We start from the raw sequence: 22,145 nt of genomic DNA on the forward strand, positions 1-22,145 counted from the left end.
CTGCCTTCTAAGAAGAAAAAAATGACTTTCTAACACAAATAATATTTCTTCTGGTTCTAAGAAAATGATGCTTATTTAGAAAAGGTGTAATACTATAGTGAAGTCTTTTTATGGCTCGAGAATGAAATATTTAAGAAATAAGGGATGGAAAGAATAGGACTTGGTCTAAGAAGTCTTGAGATCAAGCATTCATGTTGCCATTTACAATACAGCTTCCAGGAAGTTACTTAATTTCTCAGGGATCCAGTTTCTTGTAAAGTTCTTTCAGCTCAAAAATGATATGATTATTTATGATAGCTGATACTCTTCAGTATCTCTCTGAGTATGCATACACATACACATGTCCCTTTATTAAATAATACAGATTTTCAAAGTTGTAGTAATTAAAGGCCTATTATGAAACAAAGGGAGAGAATGAATGAATGTGTGTGTATATGTTGGGTGTTCTGACCCTGAACATCATTCTCAGTAGTTAGGGCATTTACACAGCCTGAATTAACCAAGTAAGCCTTTAAACCCTTACAATGAAACATTAAAATTCAATGTGGCTATAATCTCTTCCTTACAAAACACGGACCCAAAAGCCTGGCTTCAAGTATGGTTTAAAAAAAAAAAAAAGCGAAGTGTATTATATTCACCACCCAGCTCTTCCATATGACCACATTAAAAAAAACACAAATGAAAACTCACAGGCCCATTGTAATACATTGTGCCACTTCTGAATGCAACACTTAGCTCAGGCTTACTACCCTGACAAATAAAGAAAAGCACTTTATGAAGCCAATTTAATTGGGAGGTGACAGAAAACATACAGCCATTTTCTTTAGCCTTATCATTGAATTGGCTTCAGCTCCAATCTCGGGCAAATCCCACTCAACAGAAGAAATTAACCAGGTCAGCAGAACAGGTGCTGTGCTGTGTCTGTCAAGGGCCTGGCATCACCACAATTACTTGCACACAATGAAGCAGTAATCTTTACAGATCATCTCTCCCAAGAAGTATATTGGGGAGGGAGAGGAAAACGGAAGGGAGGCGGGGGGAAAGTGGGAAGAAGAAGAGAAATAGGAGGCAAAGAGAAAAGGCAAGAAGAGAAAATGAATGTGCAGCTGCCTTGCGGCTCAGCAGATGTCGGCATGTGATGTACGAGGCTAGGATAAGCTGTCGGAGCCCACTGCCAAAGAGTGGTAAGTGATTAAATCCTGCACAGTTCTAAGCACCATATTTAGAATCTGCGGGGTTTCAGGACTTGCACCCATTCCTTGCTGTGCTGCCAGATGTTGGCAACTGGTCCAGTTCCTACTGACTGTGCATGGATGGCAGCATTTGGTGCAGCAGCAAAGCAATCTGGAATGCTTCCGGAGATGCTGTACATTAACAAGTGTCACCCATCATTCACCTTTACAGAAGGCTGAAACAACTCCAATTTGCTGCCACTTCCCTCTTGGGAAACGGCCAAGATAAAGTTGCGCATGGCAGTCCCATTTGTTTCACTCAGGTGCTTCAGCTGCCGTGCTGACCTCTATTAGTTTAAGTTTTAATTTAGATTAACCCCAGCACCCCAATTAACCAGCAAGGGGAAAAGCTAAGATGTGACTAGTCATAACTCTGAAATCAGAATTTATCGAAGGTAAAATTATTAATTGGGATGAAGGGCCAATCAAGTAATGCTATTTCTTTTTAAACAGACCTCCAGGCATTAAAAAAAAAAATCTTTCAGACTAAGGATTGCCAGTGGAAGCAACTTCTTTCTTCCCAGTAATTTCAGTTTATTTTATTAAGCCTATTTAATTTATGATGCACTTTCCATCGAACAATGTACACTTCAATTAATGAAGACTGGAGCATTTTTGATTGTCTCCCATGATCTCACACAATTATACAGCATTAATATCCCATATCAGGTACTTCCTTATAGACACTCTAGAACAAAATAGAGTTGCCTACTCTTCTGACAAATGGATATAATAAGAGAAGAAAAGGAAAAAAGAATCAGGACCTCTGACAAGGAACACCTGAGGCCACACCAATCCTCTTTCCTACACCCTCTCATCATTACTTTTAAGGCTCACTTACAGCAATAATTTCATCGAACACTCCAGAGAGAACAGAAAGATTATCAGAGAGCCTCTTTCTCTTCTTAGGGCAAAGACTCAGAGGTATCCCCTATATAGAATCACCTGTTCTATTAGCCTCGTAGTGTAACTTTCCCAAATTCTTTCCTGCATAGTCCCAATACATAATACATCATGGCTGAACCTTCAACAAGCAGTTGAAATTCCTTGACAAAAGTTAACACACTAGAAATTCAGCAAAGAAAAAAAAAAGAATATCTTGATAAATAATAGCTCAACAAAAGCTGGTGTATCGCTGCATCCTTGATTCCCAGAGCTAGAAAGGGTACATCCTAAAGCACATTTCACTAACTATAACTTATCAGGAGACCCAGAATCATAGGAAATTATTTTAGTTCTTTAGGATAGCCCAAATATTTAATCTACCTTAACAGTCACCAGCATCATTAAAAAGAGCAGATGCCAGCAGACAATAATATCAAGGGAAAGAACATCTGCAAAGAGATATCAACAGCTGGGCCATATTTCAACTTCTACCAATTCTTTCTGTCTTTAAAACATTACACTATAATTATAAACAATCTCAATACTTAACTGATTTGAACAGGCACTGCCCCCGCCCTCAGCAGAAAAAGACAAGAGACTTTATAGGAAATAGAACCAGAAGTACAAATCAAGAACTCTGGGATCCCAGTCTTTTAGATCCATATCCCAATTTAATAGTAATAAGATAAGAAACCAAATAACTAACAAAAAGTCTTCTATTACATTAGCATTCTCAAAAATGGCTGAGAAAGAATAAACTACCTGACTTGAAGAAGCTGTAGCTGTTTTACAGATAATTTACATTCTGCAGCAACTAACAAAGTAGTTTTTAGTTGTTTTCATTTCAAAAGGAAAAATACAGGACAGAAAAGGAACAAGAGATTCAGAACTACACAGTTAAGTCAACTCTGAAAACAGTACTTCTAGCTCCCTGACTCTATCCTCCTTCCGAAGTAGACCAGAGAATCTATGAGCTGCTTTAAAACGTGAAAACCTGATCTGTAACAAAAGAAAAGCGTGTGAAAATGATACCTGGTGGTAAAAGTCATCGTCATCAAAGATCTCTCCATCCAAGTCCTTCAGGTGGGCATTGGCAGGGGCTTGAGGAAGGATCTCCTGTATCAAGGAGAAAAGAGGAAGGAGTGAATCCAAAAGGGTTGAAGGAGTCAAAGTAATGTAGCTACTACAAAAAATGTGTATTACAATCAGAGCACTTTTCCTTAAGATATAAAGAGCTCTTCAAATCAAAAAACAAAAACATTCTAATAAAAAAAATGGACAAAAACATTAACAGGCACTTGACAGAAAAAGAACTATAAACTGTCAATCATATAAAAAGGTTTAACCTCATTCTAATTAAATACATGAAAATTAAAATGAGAAGACACCATTTTTCACCTCTAAAATTGGCAACAATCAGTACCAGAAAACCCAGCTGGTAGAAATGGAAATTAATGCAATCTTTCTGGAAGCAATCAGTAACATCTATCAGAATTTAAAATGTGGGGGCATCTGGGTGGCTCAGTCAGTTCAGCATCCAACTTCAGCTCAGGTCATGATCTTGTGGTTCATGGGTTTGAGCCCCACATTTGGTTCTGTGCTGACAGTGTGGGATTCTCTCTCTGCCCCTCCCCCACTGATGCTTCCTGTCCCTAAATAAGCTTTAAAACACTGTGTATTCTCTTTGATTTGATATTTCCATTTTGAGAAATCTATCCATATGTTCACACAAACACACATATTACAAATGCTCATGAATGTTTACGATAGCAGTTTCTAAAGCTGGAGACAATAAAAATATCCACTGTTTAAAGAAATTGTAGTACACACACACACACAAGAGGGAATACTCAGTAGCCATTAGGAAAAATGAGATCGATCTCTATATAATGATTTGGAAAAGCATCTAGGAAAAATTAAATTTAAAAATTGTTGATTTTACATATAATTTATAATATTTTATATATTTATAAACACACATATCCATTCCACTTAATTAAAAAAGATATAATCATATTTTTATATAGGTATATGTGTTATATGTGTATATATAGTTCTGTGAATAGAAAATTCCTAAAAGCCTGTTACAACTGTGAACATCGGTTCAATCTAAGAAGTGGAATTTTACTTTTCATTTTAAATTCTTCTGAATTTTGAAAAAAATCATTAAGTATATATTTCTATAAATAAAAGTGTCTTTTAAACAAAAGAATTTTTTCTAATTTTCTATCCTTTTCTGCAGTATCTCTACAGGTCCAATATAAAGCCTAAAGGACATGCTTGCTTCAATACTGACATTTCCAAAGAAGCAGCGTTAAAACTGAATTATGAAAACTGGATTATGAATGCTTCTGTTACCAGACGCCTGTCAAACTCAAAAATAAGAGGAGACTACACACAAATTAACAATAGCTCCATTTTGAAATAAATTTGTACTCCCATATAGTCTTACTTTCTCAACAATCTAGTAAAGTAGTGCTTTTCCCTTTCTTTCACTCACTTCCTACACCAAGAATGATAACCACAAGCAGATGATCAGATTTTTCAGCTAATTAGCCTCACAGAAACTGCTCGCTATAGTCACCCAGCTTCACGGAGCTCTTACCGGTTGTCCTGGCACACTCTCTGGGACAGGCTGCACTGCTGGTTCAGGTTTGCCAAGAACTCGGTAGACGGAGCGCTTGGTCTGTGTCCTTCGAAGTAATCTTTCTTTGTCCATCAGAATATGATCGATCTGAGTCAAGATTGAGCGTTCAAAGGCACCAAAACCCTGCAACAACATTAACCAGTGTCAGATAAATGCAGAAAGTCTGTGCTGAAGGCAGCTACATGGGTTTCTCTCTTTCTGTGTCAGCAGAGAAGCAGACGATCCTTTCAGGAGGGACTTTGAGTTACAGAGTCTCTGAATGGCTGTAATTGTTCTCAGGGGGAAAAAAAATTAGTCTTAAACAGATTGTATTACTTTCCTACACCCAGAGATTAACTTCTGCACCTTTCATAACTGTTTAAAAATCTATTTCTTTAAGTATTTTGTATTCCCAAATATTTGAACACTTACAAGGCCATAATTTCTAGAATAAAATATTGTTTCTAAGAAAGTTAAAATCCCATGTCTGAATAACATAAACCCAATGGTGGGAGTTCAGTAAATTTTTCTGCAGTAATGACTGATTACCATGACATCATGACATTATAATGAGCTACAGAAATGTAACTGCTTCAGGTTGCGACAACCTCTGTTATACACACACAGACACACACACACCTTCCCCAGTTTTCCAGAAGCCAGCTTGGTTTTATCGTGCCACTTCTGAAGCGTGCGGTTCCTGTAGACTGTGAAGTCAGCAAAACGCTTTGCCATGAAGCTGGGATAGTCCTCCATTTCTAGCTTCCTCTTTGGTGGGGCCTTTCTCTGCTGCTGCTTCTCTTCTACTAGCTCTTCATCTTCACTGGAAATCTCTTCCTCACTAGAAAACCAGTAAGAACATTAAGTCCAATGTAAACAAACGTTACCCAAATAAAAGGCGAAGCTCACACGAGGTCGAGAGTATTTAGGCCTTCCCTATTCTGTCTACAATTTTATAAACGTGAAGATGGCTTTTTCTGTTTGAAAAGAATGTTCATGAGGTCAATCAAAAACTCATGTAACTTTTCAAATATAAAAACTACTGGCTTAGAAATATTTTTTTAAAAGGTAAGCAAACCATAAAAATAAATGAGGTTGTAAAAACATTATTAGAAATGCATATGAACCAGGCCTCTACTGTTATAAGATAGTCTTTAAAAATTAAACACATAATCATACTTTTATGATCTTAATCCCCAAATCAATAAGGAAAATATGTCTCCCTATAACCAATTGTTCAGGAAAGCTGAATAATAGTTGAATCACAGGAAGAGAGCCAAATGTGAAGAAAACTCAAAGGGGTAGGCAGCAGAACGGAAAGTACGCTGCAATAACTACAACTACGATGAGAAATTCCACCTATCAAGCCAATTGCACTCAATGGACTACTGACCCCAACATATAGTAGGTGCTCAACAAATGTGAGCTTACTTATTGTCCCTGCAACTAACTCAGTGGAAAAAAAATGGAGCAAAGGATAAGCTCAAGGGAAAAAAACCCAAGCAGGTACCATATACAGCAAGTTCAAACAATGGGTGGTGGAGGGGAATGTGGGGAAATCCTTCCTCAAATGTGACGGTTTCAGAAAACAAGTTTATTAAGCACTTTTCTGAAAAATGTCTACCCTTCAAAATACCTGCTTCTTCTTCCCCCACTGAAAAGGAGATGGTTGTGACCAGCAATTCCATGGTATTAGCACAAAGAGCTTCATCAATATTAATTAAGAATTAATACTAACAATGTGCTTTCAGGTACCTGGATGGCTCAGTGGGTTAAGTGTCTGACTTTGGCTCAGGTCATGATCTCAATCTCTAAGTTCAAGCCCCACATCAGGCTCTGTGCTGGCAGCTCAGAACCTGGAGCCTGCTTCAAAATCTGTGTCTCCCTCTCTCTTTGCCCCTCCCCAACTCGTGTTCTCTCTCTCAAAAATAATAAATAAAACATTTTAAAAAACCCCAAAAAACAATGTGCTTTCATCTCCCAATTTCAACAGATTTAAGGAGAAGGCGAGCCTTTTGCAGAAGCCCACGAAGGGGAGCAGCTCCAAGTTAATACAAAGTGAAAAACTTTATTCTCAATTTATGTGCTATCCTGGCCACCAGTTAAATATAAGAGGCTCTTTCTCTTTCACTAACAGTAAGTCTGACATCTGCCTGCAGAGGATTTGGCTTTTTCATAAATGATGGGAAACTATTTAGATTAAAATAAGCAACTCCATAGCTCCATTCCTTCCTTACCTTTCTGCTTTCGCCTCTGTCCCATCTACTAGATATCTAGTGTCTGGGTACTGAAAAAGTAACTCTTCCTGAAGATCTACCAATGACCTCAACAATGCTTTAAGGGCCTTGTGACCTGGAAAATAAAGCACAGAAAAGGAGCAATTTATTATCTACAATTCTCCAAAAGAGGCAATACCTATAACTGATGACTCCTGAGCAGTTCTGGCCAGGGTGGGGGGCAGCATAGGGTACCCATAGACTAAGAATTCTCTGAAATACTGAATTCCTGGAAGGAGATAAAAGTGCCTAACTCCCAGGCTTGTTGTGAGGAACAAGCAAGGTGACAAACATAAGGTGCATGGGGAAGGGTCCGCAATACATTTTGGGTTCTTAAATTTAGTCAGACTGACAAACTCCTTCCGTGCCTGTCATCATAACCAATCATTTTCCCCTATGGTGTTAGTTTCTACAGGTAACCCACCGACCTCCTGGATTGTCCCTCTATCAATCAACTCCTTAAGCAATTCCTCCTCTTCTAAACCGCACAACTTTGTCCTGTGATCACTGCTGTCGCCACCACCACCGGGGCCGCCACCACCACCATCCTCTCAGGAGATCTCATCTGCCTATGGTCTGAGCTGCCATATCATTCACTCAACCTCTCCACACAAAGTCTTATGAAAAGTTCTTGTTCACGTATGAAAACCCAAGCTAATGACTTACTATTTGCAGTACTGAATTGTGTATTAAAAATTTGCACACTAAGAACATGTTCTTACCTGGTTCTTCTCATAGCTGACAGGATACATTTGTAATAAAGCTGGCCAGGATTAAGTATACAGTCTACGGCTAAGAACTTTCAGAATAAAAACTGGCCCTCTGAGAACTGAACTCTTACCTTCTTTATCAGCCTAATCCTACTAAAGGGGCTAACTAGACACTGATAATCACTATTTATGCGTTGATAGCACTCAGACGTCTCTCCTATTATCGAGCTTCCACACTTTCAGCAACTGCAAGAAAATCTTCGCATGGATGCTCCATCAGTCCTCCAAATATACCACGTCAGAAACAGAACTTTTCTCTTCCTGCCTAATACTTCTCCCTTGTCTGATTTTCTCTTCTGTTTAATGTTTTCATAGGAGATCGCTGACATTTTGGTGCCCTTATTCTTTAGATTTAATCCATTGCTAAATCGTGTGATTTTCCATTCTTATCATTACTAGTAGGGGTCCATTCATCTCTGGCCACGCTTCTATCAACCCTGCCCCCTTCCCCTTAAATAACTGTAACCTTCTCACAAGCATCACTACTTTCATCCAGCAATCCCTACGTTCATTTTTACTTTATATTCCATAGGGACTTAGCCCACACAAACTTCAGTTAGTGTTAATCTCAGTTTTTAATGTCTTTTCTAGAAAAGGCTACATCTTGAGACAGAGCCCATATTTTCCAAAGTGGAACCACAAAACAATTTCACCAAGTAGTAGTGCCAAGGAGTAGGTCTTGAAACTCCCAAGACCTAACCTTAAAAATCTTATGCTAAGTAAAATAAGCCAGTTGCAAAAGCACAAGTAGTGTGTGGTGCCACTTAAATGAGGGACCCAGAACAGTCAGATTCATAGAAGCAGAAAATTGAATGCTGATTGCCAGGGATACAGGGGAGAGGGGAATAGAGTTTCTGACTAAGATGAGAACATTCTGGAGATGGATGGTGGTGATGCTGGACAACCATGTGAATGGACTTAATGATACCAGACCACACATTTATAAATGGTTAAACTGGTAAATTTTATGTCATGTATATTTTACCATAACTGAGAAAGAAAACATTTTCAAGTGATCTCAAGACCAGAGCATAATAAATAATTCATAATAACTGAATTCCCAGTTCATCTCTGTTTCAAAAAATCACCTATAATCCTTCAATCTTGAGCCCAGTCAAAAAAAGAACAGGATAAACAACAAAATATTATTCAGTCCTTAAAAAGAAGGAAATTCTGACACTTGCTACAACACATGGATGAACCCTGAGAACATTATGCTGAATGAAATAAGCCAGTCATAAAAAGACAAGTCCTGTATCATTCCACTTCTATGAGGTACCTAGAGTAGTCAAATCCATAGAGACAGAAAGTAGAATGGAGGTTACCAGGGGTTGGGAGAGAGGGGAATGGAGACTTTAATGGGTATAGAGTTTTAGCTTTGTGAGCTGAAAAAGTTCTGGAGACCAGTGACACAACAATGTGAATGTACTTGACACTATTGAACTGCACACTTAGAAATGGTCAGGGTTCACTGCTGAGTCACTATACTGTACACCTGTAACTAACAAAACACTGTATGTTAACTATACTGGAGTTAAAATTAAAAATAAATTTAGAAATTGAAAAAATGATCAGGATAAATTTTATGTTAGGTAAATTTTAGGTTATGTGTTTTTTACCACAATAAAAAATGTAAAAGAACAAGAAAAGCCAAGTGTCTGTCCCTGACCTCCTCGACGTGCCATGTGCCCATGATCTAAAATATGAAATCAAGAACCATGCAGTGAAGAAGCTGCAAAGCAGTCTGTAATGTTTACAGCTGCCTGCCCCCAAAAGCACGTCGTAATTTGACTCTAACACGTAGCATAACCAAGAAGTGTGAAAACATCCAACGAAAAGACTACTACTTTTAAGGGCCACTTTCAAGTAGCTATACAAGCCTTTTTATTTTGTTCAAGTCAGTTTAAAAAAATCCATTGCAGATATATTAGACAGCATATCAATCCAACAAGAAAGCAGAGAGCCAATATCAGTAAATCAAAGTGTGCCTTTCTGTTAATACTTTCTCATATGTTCTCATTTTATACACCCCTTCACCCAGTCAGAAAGTAGCCCTGAAGTATTTAAGCTCCATTCAGGGATAGCACTACCATGCATCAAAGTGTCAAGAGACCTACAAGAGATGAAATCTGCAATTCTGCGCTTCTAACCACCAAAAAAAAAAAAAGAAGAAGAAGAAATAAAGAAAAAGAAAAAAAATGTTTATCAAAGTAAAGTCACCAGTGGCCAACAAATGGACAGCTTCCTGTAAAGGAATATGGAAGAAAAGAAAAGAACCCAATTCTCATTTCTTTGCAATATTAGGGTTACATTTCCTTCTGGTAAGATTTTATATAAAATGAACAATCCTTTGCTGGATGCAGCAGGCCTCCTCAAAGCCACAGTTGACAAGAGTGAGAAAAGACCTTCTGGAGATTCAAACCCAACAGTTATAAAAAGACAGCCTAAAACAACAGCCTAAAAAACAAACTAAACCAAACCCTACCCTCTTTTTGTCATTCATATAGGACTAAATTCTATCTGTTCAACCCCATGAAAAATAAAGAGAATGGAACCAATGGTTTCCAATTTACCTCTAATTTTTCTCCTAATTACTGGCAGAGTTAGCAGTTAAGAAAGCAGCCGAGAGGCATATACTGTCTTCTCTCTTCCTTTTGGCACATGGCCACAAAACAAAGGGAGACTGTCAAGGATATATTTGTTTATTTTGTCCTACATGGTCCACTTCCAGAGGCCTTTCCCTTAAGAGGAGATTAAGGACATATGCCTCACCATATTATCAAGATACAACCTCAGCATCTGGGCACCAGACTCTAGGAACGATTTTCCAAGTAGAGAATCAATGGAAAGAGTACTTTACTAAGGATCAGGAGCCCGGTATGCTAACTGACATGATTCTAGTCATTTTATACTGAGTGGGCCAATTTAATCTCTGAGTCTCAATTTCTCATCTGTAAAATGTAGATAGTCCTTTCTTTGCCTGTTTATCTCACAGAATTTAGGTGAAAAATAAGAAACATGTTTTTTACATATTAAGGCATTTTATACATTTTTAAATGCTGTGAATATAGAAAGTGTGTGGCTATCAAAAAAATTATCATCTTTCACATGGTGAAAATCTTAAGTTCCACTTACGCTGATCGACAGTGCTAGGACTGAACTGGTATTCACAGATTCCCGCCTTAAGTATTCATTTACATGCTACCCATATGCAAGCATTCTATATATAAAATGTCACCAATCTAAAAACCATTTTCACCTAACAGCTTTATTTTTTTCCCTGATTCATGTTGGCTGTTCAACATAAACAGAACTGTAGGGAGAGAGTAAGTTTGGACACAGCCATACAGTTCATTAATTAGATTATAAACCAATAAGTACAACTTCTGGCAAGGAGATTGGAGGGGGAATGGAGACAGTGAATTTATAACTAAAATAAAGCTTATTTTATCAGTTTTAAATATCTAGACAGTTAGTTTTAAAATAAACATGAAAACATATAATTATTTATGTACAAGTATACAAAACTCCCACATTCCTATTACCCCAGATAAATACTATGAACTAGAATGTATAGATTACAAGAGCATTTTTTTCTCCTTCAAAAGTAACTCTAGAACCAGAGCTAAACTATAGGTCAAAATGACACACGATATATTGGCCTGAGAACAATACTTTTCATTCAAATCCACACAAGCCTGCCACTTGCACTAGTCATCCCCGGCAATTAATCCCCCAAGAAAGACGTTTGATTAAATCTTTTCAAGCAAATCCTTTGCTTTGCTTTTGTTAGTTCACTTCTTGTCAACATCTATTAAAATATGCCTTTAATTCTCCCACAATCTTAAAAAACACCGATTCCACTGTCTTCAACTTTAATCAACTGTATGGCCGGCATTTTTCATTTCATAATAATGTGCTGCTTGGAATTCAAGAGGCAGGCTCGGCATCAATCATCTGGTAAGAATTTTTCCACTGCAATAAATATGCAAATGAGGAGAGCCAGTCAGTCGTATTTCAGGCCCGACTTGCTAGTGTTTTAAAAAAGACACAAATTTATTAATTGCCGGTGGCCAGAGGAATCCTATTACTTTGGGCATTGATTACAAAGCTGTGTGAGTGATTATTGTGCAACTCGCGGGCTACCCAGGCATGAGGAAAAATTATTAAAGCAAGGCAGAGATTATCAACTCAGAATAACAATAAGCCTTAACATTTAGGCCCTAACTTCTTCAACAAAGAATTACGTGAAGCCTCCACTGTATCATAATTCCAAACTCTGTCAGTATTACTGTTTGGGCTTGTTCTATATTCCCCAAGCAGAATGGCGTCACCAGGAAGGAAGTGTACTGCAGGTTACAAATTCCTGCACACCACCCGTATGGATGAGTTACTATCATGTCCTGTGTGCGTCCACTTAGAATTCTGATATATTTACGTATGCATACACATGTGCAGGCATGTGCATATATGTACTCCCAGATTTGGGTAAGTGGATGTGTCATCACAAGGGCTGTGGGTTTTACTGGGATAGCATAAGGAGTTCTGTCTCTGTGTTGGTTGGTTGGTTCTGTGGACCAAAAGTAGAGTTTTCTTTAATGGTCCAAAATAACCACCACAATAACTTTTCAAAGCAGAGCATGGGGACTAAAATCACAATGGCTAAGCCAAAGGCAGCCCTGGGTTTTCAGACCTCAGAGAGCACCACAGTGGAAGGCATGCAGTCTACAGAGGAGTCTATGGAGGAAACCGTTTGATAGGCTAATTCTGAATGCAAACTGTTTTTGAGAAACATTCAACCCAAGACATATTAAATCAAGTAAGAAAGAGGACTCAGTGGACAAAATTTGTTTTTTTTCTCTTAAGAAAATGATGTGGGGAATTGGGGAAGTAAGTGGAAGTTGAAATAAGGGAGAGCAAAAGAGACATATGATAAAATATGTTGGGTGAGCCCCTTTATAGGAAGAAGCAAAAAGAAAAAAAATTCCTTAACATTTTACATTACTGCCACACTAAGTAACATGATAGATAGTGTGCATTTGAGTTCTGTGGAGGGACATCCCAATCAGGCTGTAATTTCTGACCAGGCATGAATTTATAAGGAAGGGAAAAGAACTGCAAAATTTCTTAGGTTTCCCTGAATACTCTCTCAAATACCTTGATGAAGTGTGTCAATAAATCCTTAAAAAGCCCTATAGGACACAGCAATCTAACTGATCAATGTACTTCCCGAAATCCACTACAGTTACCTTCCACTCAGCAGGCCCCAGACAACCACCATCGCTCCACAGTACTTCCCTAAAAGGGGAAATTTATCTTCCCCCTTTAAACAAAAGAATAAATGCTCAAAATACAAGGTACTTAAAACCAAGCTTATATACAAGTAATTGTTTAAGCTGTCTAACAAGAGTTACCCAGGGAGAGAAGGGATACTTTCATTCTTACTGGGTACATTTTTGAACTGTTTGGATATTTTATAAGCATATATTACTTTTTTAATTTAAAATATTATTAAAATTTAAAGTAAACTTTGAAGTAAAAAAACTTATTCAAAATAAAATTAGAACCACAATCCAGGTAGCCCTGTCTCTTTCATATAAAATATTCTGATCCTTTCTTATTAAAAAGCCTTTATACAACCAGCCTCTTAGGCAGTGAAACTACTCCTTACCTAAATGTCCAAATTCTCTCTGTAGTATGGGTCTGAAAATGGGGGTTCCCAGGCTGAGCAGATCCCTCCTCCCTCTGTATCAGTCACACCACAGCTACAGCACGTGTCATGTTGCACAGTCTGACTTTCCTACAGCGTAAGCTACTCGAAAGCACGGACCTCGTCCTGTCACTCTGGCATCCAACACATCTCCTGGGCCGTAAGAAGTATTCTACAAATATGTTTGCTCCAGAGAAATGATGCCTAAGTTACATGGCAGAACTTCCAATTACACTATCGTTTCCAAATCTAAGTGCTGACAAGCCAACGTATTTGCTAGCTTCAACAAGCATATATCCTCAACAAACTGATTTTTGTTAACAAAAGCACAGTAACTGAACTTTTTCCTGTAATAGAAGATGTATAGGCTACCACCAAGAGTCTCAAGACCATCTTATCAGCTTCAAGAACTTAACATACATTACAACACGTTCACATGAAGACACAGTAATCACCACTTGGGTGGTTAGAATGAGGCTCAGAAAAATAAAAGATTGCTTTTATTTGTGTTTCCTTTAATACTGGGAAGCCTAAGTGTTATTCATTTAACAACCTGAAACAACCACTTTGAGAGGTTGCTTTCACATAAAAACACTTAATTATTTATGCCTTAAAACACAGTTTATCCAGAGGCGCCTGGGTGGCTCAATCAGTTATATGTCCAACTTCGGCTCAGGTCATGATCTCATGGTTGTGGGTTCAAGCCCCATATTGGGCTCAGAGTCTGGAACCTACTTCAGATTCTGTGTGTCTATTTCTCTCTCTCTCTCTGCCCTTACCCTGCTTGTGCTCTCTTTCTCAAAATAATAAATAAACTTAAAAAAATAGGTTTATCTATCCCCACACCCTACCATGAGCTCATTGAGGCAAGGATTGTGAACAATTCACTGTGGTATGCCTGGTGTTGGCAAATGGCATGCTGCAGGTTGCTGAATGAATAACTGAATAAAAATGGCATCCTAATAACTTCCTTGGCATGCTTTCAGACGTGCATTTCAAGTCTTCAAAGAGGTAACCGCAAGTACAGTATTGGCATCCATTTACATAACCTTTGAAAAAGAAACAAATCCCTGGCCGTAAAGCTACAGCCTGAGAAAAGGCGGCAATATCACTATTAACAGTTAACAACACAAGGAACCCACAAAGTGGCAGGCACCAGCCTAGGCACTTCCTACCTAGTATTAAATATCTCGTTTCAACCCTTACAATAACCCTGTGAGGTGGGTACTATTACACTGCCATCATACTGATGAAGAAAATGAAACACTACTACAAGCCTTAGAAAGAACTACATATTTTTCATTTTCTAGATCAATGTATCCTTAAATGGTTAGGTGTCAAAACTATCTGGAAAACAAAGTATAATACAATTTTCAATTATAAGAAACGATAAAACCGCCCTCCCCAATACCACTACACAATAAAAACAAAACAAAACAAAACACTAGCGAGGCTCTGTTAAAATGTTATGTTCAAATTTGGTTCCCACACTGGAAAAAACAAAGTGGACAAAATAAAGAAAGCCCAAATCATGTGGACATAGGTAGGTCCAACAGACAAAATAAAGGGATATTTGCTTAATCTGAAAAAGATAATGTTAAGAAATGTTGATTAACAGTGTCCAAAATTCAAGCGACTAAGCATCAGAAAAGATGCTTGGCCTCACTTAAATTAAAAACACCCCCCCCCCAAAACTACACACACACACACACACATACACACACACACACACACACACACACACCCCAGGTCTTAAAACAACATATTTTCTGAAACGACTCGATGCTGGCAAGAATAGGAGGAAAGGGGCTCTCTCTCAATATACAACTGAGAAGCGTTTAACTAGCACAACATATCCAGAAAGCAATCTGGCAAAATGTATCAAAGGTTTATCCATGGATACCACCTGACCCTACTATTCCATTTCTGAAAATTAATCTTAATGAAATAATCAGATAAGAAAGCAAAGAGGCAGTTTCAAAAACATTATTTTTAGCATTGTTTATAACAGGTCAGAACTGCAACCCCTTAAGTGTCCATTTATAGGGGACTGGTTAAATTAGTTTAGCCAGAAAACTTTCTGTGCAGCTGTTGAAAAGGATAATTATAAATGAACTTGTTCTGAATAAACTAAATTACAAAATACTTTTTAAGATAACTGAAGTAATCTGAATGTGGAGTAGATACATCATTAGGATTATTAGGAAGGATGAATTTGGTTAGGTGAGATGACAGTGTTATGTCAGAAACATTCTCCTTTTTTAAGAGCCATTTATAGAAGTATTTAGAGGCAAACTGGCATGATGATTGTAATTTATTTTAAGATACTTCAGGAAAAAAAAACAAAGATAGCCAAGCCTTTTTTCTTTTTCTTTTTTTTTTTTAAAGAAAAGTAGATTTATATTCATTAACATGGAAAGATGTAAAGTGTGATGTCACTTATGGTTTTAAAAAAAGTTTAAGGGAGCCTGGGTGGCTCAGTCGGTTGAGTGTCTGACTTTGGCTCAGATCACAGTTCGTAGGTTTGAGACCCTCATTGAGCTCTGTGCTGACAGCTCAGAGCCTTTGGATTCTGTGTCTCCCTCTCTCTCTGACCCTCCATCTTTCACACTCTGTCTCTCTTTCTCTCAAAAATAAATAAACATTTTTAAAAATTTGTTTTTAAGTGTAAATGGACACAAAGTATCTGGAAGGATATACACCAAATTGCTAAAAATGATTATTCTGAAGAGTACTATTGACAGTAGGGAAAAAACAAGGCTTTCAGAGTCCATATTTCAGTACCATTGGGGAGGAAGGGGAACAATACTGTTTGAAAAAAAGTATTTTTACTACAAACACATTTTACTTTTATGACTATTAAGGTTGATGAAGAGTAAATATGTATATTCAATAATACAAAGAGGTCTGCTGAGGTAGAAGTAATTCTTCCTGTCCACAGAAAGTCAAACAAGGAGAAACAGATTAAAACAAAGGCAAGGGAAATTAGAGGTGGTCATAAGTTTGATTGATAAGGGAATCAGCTATCCCTAGTACTAGTTTAAAATTTCCCCTGTATAATTCACAAAACAAATACCAAGGACCAATAAATGTAAGGAAAAACATGTTTACCCTTATAAAACACTAGGAAGTGTAAATTTTTAAAAATGTGAATTAAAATAAGCAGAAACCACTTTTTATTTATCAAAGTGACAAAGATGACACAAAACAATAAAAATCCAATGTTGACAAGGGAACAGGAAACTGACATTCATTTAAAGAAGGAAAGAATGTTAAAGTGATACCACCTTTCTGGGGTGCAACCCAGAAATACAGATCAAAAGCCTTAAAATTTCACATATCCTTAGAACACATACTAATTCCACATCTAGAAATTTATGCAACAAAGCGATCATGGATGTAAGTAAAGATTTAGTAACAACGATGTTTATTACATTATTTATAAAAATGAAAAACTGGAAACAATCCAAATGTCCAACAATAATGAACTGGTTAAACTATCCAGATGATGCGAAGTCTATGCTGCTATTAAAAATAATGCTGTAGAACAATATTTAATGACACGGAAAAATATTAATAATCTTTGCTAAGTAGAGAAAACCAGATTGCAAAACAGAATATAGAATATGGCTCCCCTTCAGTTCTAACTACATACCCACAATGGGGGGAAATTGGAAAAGACATATACTATACAACAAAGGGTTAAAAGTACCTAACTGGAGCTGCTGGGATTAGGGAAGATTATTTACTTACTTTTGCTTTGGCCATTTACTGACTTTTATATAAGGAATGTATATCGTAGTTACAATAAGGATAAAAACCTAGTGATCTATTTCTCTATCATTTAAAAAAAAAAGCTTACCGACTACAGGAGAGGGACTAGATGAGCTGACCCCCAGGGTCCTTCTGGCTCTCCTACTGAAAGGCAGTGTGTGGGGAAAGATCTGAGAAAAACTGAAGACACAATTACTACTCACTCTAAGTCTTCTGTTTTACAATAAATTCATCTCCACATCGCTCCTGCCTCATTCCTTCAAGCTCAGGCATTTATTCCACTTCGTTATTCTGTCACACTTTAACAACAACAAGACTAGAGAGTTAAACTGCGTGTGCCGTGACTGGGTGGCGAGGCCAAGGGCAGAGGTTGTGAAGCCGAGCAGATCCCAGGTTCCACACCGCCTCTGCCTCTAACCAGGTGACCGTAAGCAAGTTACTTAACCCTCTCCAAGATTACATTTCTTCTACATAGAACAGTCATTAGCACCTGTTTCACTGGCTGCTGTGGGGACTAATGGACACATTTGTGAAGAACTTAATACAGTGCCTGAACAATAGTGCACAAGTGCTAAATGGGAGCTGTTTTTATTATTTGTAAGCATAAAGGCATCTTGGCATTGTACTTGCACAACAATACCAAAATAGAAGTAAACTGATCATCCTGGTTCTCAAATTATCCTATGTGATTTCTTTTCACTCATGTTCTTTTACCTTATGAGCCTTACTAAAAACATCAGAAGTGCTTTCTAATTAGAACTTGAGTTTGAGCGTTTGTCTCTGCCCTTCCCTCCAACCCTCACCACATACCATTTATGTATCATCTTTATTTCTTTTAATGTTTATTTACTTATTTTGAGAGAGGGAAATGTGAATGGGGGAAGGGGAGAGAGGGGGAGAGACAGAATCCCAACCATGCTCCCTGCTATCAACTTAGAGCCCAATGAGGGGCTCAGTCCCATGAACCATGAGATCATGACCTGAGCTGAAATCAAGAGTCAGACACTCAACGACTGAGCCACCTGCGCACCCCTGTGTACCATCTTTAGAATGTAAGACTCTTTCAAACTGTCTAACCAGCTTGTCTACCTATATAAACCTTGGATGGGGCACCTAGCTAGCTGGCTCAGTTGATAGAGCAGGAAACTCTTGATCTTGGGGTCATGAGTTTGAGCCTCACAATGGGCATAAAGGTTACTTAAAAATGAAAAAAAAATGCGTGTATGAAATAGTATAAATAGCTAGTAAGAACTCTTCTCAAAATAGTAGCAGTTTGGATAGTATCCAGAGGCAAATTTATCCAATTGCCTCAAGAAAAAACAGAATGTGGCAGATCTGAAATTAAACATCAAGCAAGACAACCAATATTACATAAAAGGTAATTAAAAATTAACAAAGAACGTAAGCTAAAGTTAAGTGCAGTCCAAGTATAGCAAACTTTCAAAGCAAATCATATGGACAAACTTACTTGGGATCAAGTTAAAGGTAATTCTTAAGTAACCTATGCATTTTTTTTTTCTCAGACTAGTCTCCCCAACCCCTCCCCTCATCAAATTTCCACTAAAACTTAATAAAAAAATTGGGGCGCCTGGATGGCCCAGTCAGTTAAGCGTCCGGCTTCGGCTCAAGTCATGATCTCACGATTCGTGGGTTCGAGCCCCGCATCAGGCTCTGTGCTGACAGCTAGCTCAGAGCCTGGAGCCTGCTTCGAATTCTGAGTCTCCCTCTCTCTCTGACCCTCCCCTGCTTGTGCTGTCTCTGTCTCTCAAAAATAAATTAAAAAATTTTTTTTTAAATTTTTTTAACAGAAAAAATATATATAGTGAAAGAAAATATATACATATTAAAATGGCTGGAATAATAAACTCCAAACCCATACTGTTTTTTCTGAGAAGGTACAGAGATTTCGGAAAGTGGGAGAACTTTCACTTTTTCCTTTACACACATTGATACGGTATGTGTGTATATGTATATATACACTTTACAGTGAATATTACATATACACACACTTATATAAAAACATATGTAAAGATTTTATACACACACACACATACACACACACACCTAGAGTAACAGAAAAACATAAGGACAAATGTAAATCCTACAAAATCCCTAAAAAGTTTCATAAATATCAGAAAAAAAAAAAGTCTCTACCTTTGAAAATGCTTTGCAGCTTTTCCCAGTATTTTTAAAGACAGATGAGCTACTATTAGGAAGATGCACTAGGAACAGACAAGCATTAGCCATGGCTGAGACCAGAAAGGAGGAACCCGCAGAACCTGTGAGCGGAGTCATGCTTCCGACTGCTTTCTACACTCTCCTACACAACAAGATGGAGCCCACCTTTCCTTAGACTAGGTTACCAAAAGAAATGGTTATAATAGAACCCAAACACTTTGGAAAGTGATTTCATGAAAAACCGACTGAAAACAGGAATATTGTAAAAGAGCTTACTTGACATAAGTGCAAGGGTATGTTTGTCTAAATCTCTGGGGTCATTTGGGTTATGAAAGGCAACTTCATTTATCAATACAACTACTATTATGGAGAGGGGAAAAAAATCTTCAAAATCTGAGTAAACAATTACAACTCCACGCTATTATGCCTCCTACATCCAGCCAAGTGCAACAACCAACAAAAACCAAACACATAAATTCTCTATGTCTTCCAGGGGGATTTTTCCCTTTTAAACAAAGGATTTACTTTCTACTGTTCCACTGTGGCCCTCTCATTTGGATCACTTGTTCCTATTTTGGTCCAATGTATCCCTCAGGAGTTTCAATGAGTTGTGAATTAATTGTTATTCACAAGCAAAAGAGAAAAGAAGAAGAAAGAAAGAGAAAAAGCAGGATTAACTGCAATTGCCACTACAACTGCGAAGCGTGCATCTTGCACTTCTACCATGTAAATAATGCACAGATCCTGCGGGAACATGCCAAACACCAGGATCCTTAATTAATGGAGCTCTTTAATGTGCAAATCAGGAACAAATTGCAAGTTCTGACTTGCATTGATTATGAAAACATTAATTGAATGAGCAAGACCCTAAAAAAAAGGCAGAATCCTAAGTCTTCGAAGAGACCAAAAGAATACAAAGCTCTGGAAACCAGACAAGTCTGACCGAGGTCGCAAATGCAAACCCACAACTGAGTGCTGCTCACTAGCACACAATGAATTTAAAAACAAGAAACAGAAAACCAACAGTGTGATCAGAAAGCAACCACTATAAAAGCATCTAGTCCACCAAGGTCTTGCATTAAGCAGGAAAATGAATGCTTACTCCAGAAGCTCAACAGACACTGCTTTAAGAGAAAAAAATATCACTTTATATATACACACACTTACATGTATATAGGTATAACAAAACAATGCTGTCTCTTTAAAAAGAAATTCATCCTATATAAATTATAGCCATAAACTTTTCCTGCAGTGCAGCCTAATTAATTCTTGTTCTATACACAAAGGGAAATGCTGGGTGACAAATGGGTGTGAAGCCAGAAAGCTGCCAGGTCTGCAAAACATTTTCTACTTCAATTTATAAGCAATTTTGCAGTAAATCATCAACCAGAACCTGGAATCTCAGGAATCTCTGAGTGTCCAAACCACATTATATCACTTATCAAAGAGAGAAGGAAAAAGAGTTTAAGGACATCTCATTTTTCAGATCTAACCCACATCAAAATCTAGAAGCTCTGTGTAATCTATTATTCTCTTCTGGGTAAGGTTTTAGTAGCAAAGATATATTTTTCAAGCAAGAATGACACTATAGGTTGATGTAGCCCATTTCCCCATCCCTAGAAGTACTGTATCACGTATCCATTACCATAAGAAATATTCCCAGACTTACCTGGGAAAAAGCACACAACTATTTCCCCTACTCCCTCAGTCCAAGCAAAATGCTCACACTCACTCGAGCCACGCTGAAGGGTTCAGTGGTGAGCCACTGTGGAAAAACAGGTGGGAGACACTCCAAGGAAATGAGTCTACTGAAGAGGAAAATAGAAACTTGCAGGAACAAAGAAAGAGCTGCCCCTGTGTAGTCAGACCCTTCGTCCACCCCTAACCTCTGCCAGCCCGGTATGTTCTCCACCCCTGTAGTTTTACCTTTTCCCGAATAGCATATAAACAGAGCTGTAAAGCACTGAGACTGGCATCTTTCACCCTACCATAAGACCTTTGACATTCATGCACACTTTCGCGTTTATCAATAGTTGGTTCCTTTTTATTGTTGAGTAATGTAACACAATTTATTTGCCTACTGAAGGACATCCGGGCTGTTTCCAGTTGTTGGCGATTATGAATAAAGCTGCTGTAAACATCCACACACAAGTCTTTGTGTGGAGACAAGCTTTCAGTTCCCTACGGTAAGTATCTAAGCAGGACTGCTGGACATCTGGTAAATATATGTTTAACTTTATTAAAAAAAAACCACTCAACTCCAGCCAAAGTAGCTGGACTATTTTGCATTCCCATCGGCAACACATGAAAGTCTGAGCTGTCCTGCATCTCTGCTGTCACTTGGTGGGGTCAGGTGTTTGTTTTGAGTCATTCTAAGAGGTATGCAGGGGCATTTCATGGCAGTTTTAACTTTCATTTCCCTCAACACTGATGATGATGTTAAATATTTTTTCATGCACCTCTCTGCCATCATAAACCTTCCTCAGTTAAGTTTCTGTTCAAATCTTCTGCCCCCTTTTTATTAATGGGTATTTTTTTATTGTTCGGTTTTGGGAGTTCTTCATATATTTATTGTACACAGAAGTCCTTTGTTAGATGTTTCTACTTTGCAAATATTTTCTCTAGGTCTATAACCTGTCTTTTCATTCCATTAACACATCTTTCACAGAGCAAGAGATTTTAATTCTGAGTTAG

At 37.8% G+C, this 22,145-nt stretch overlaps 1 protein-coding gene across 2 annotated transcripts in view; it reads right to left on the bottom strand.

The window, feature by feature from the left end:
• AATF (apoptosis antagonizing transcription factor) overlaps window positions 1–22,145 on the bottom strand; it is a 98,148-nt gene that overhangs the window by 55,652 nt on the left and 20,351 nt on the right. For both annotated transcript variants that reach the window (XR_003904547.1, XM_029928070.1), the window contains exons 5-8: window positions 6,981–7,095; window positions 5,383–5,584; window positions 4,723–4,887; window positions 3,150–3,233 (exon numbers count right to left, since the gene is read on the bottom strand). Coding sequence is in view for 1 of the 2 variants with exons in the window: in XM_029928070.1 (XP_029783930.1) it covers window positions 3,150–3,233; window positions 4,723–4,887; window positions 5,383–5,584; window positions 6,981–7,095 (566 nt within the window). In the remaining variant the exon portion in view is untranslated. The remainder of the gene's footprint in view (window positions 1–3,149; window positions 3,234–4,722; window positions 4,888–5,382; window positions 5,585–6,980; window positions 7,096–22,145) is intronic.

This window comes from Suricata suricatta, chromosome 17 (genome assembly GCF_006229205.1).
Source record: "Suricata suricatta isolate VVHF042 chromosome 17, meerkat_22Aug2017_6uvM2_HiC, whole genome shotgun sequence".
Taxonomy (NCBI): Eukaryota; Metazoa; Chordata; class Mammalia; order Carnivora; family Herpestidae; genus Suricata; species Suricata suricatta.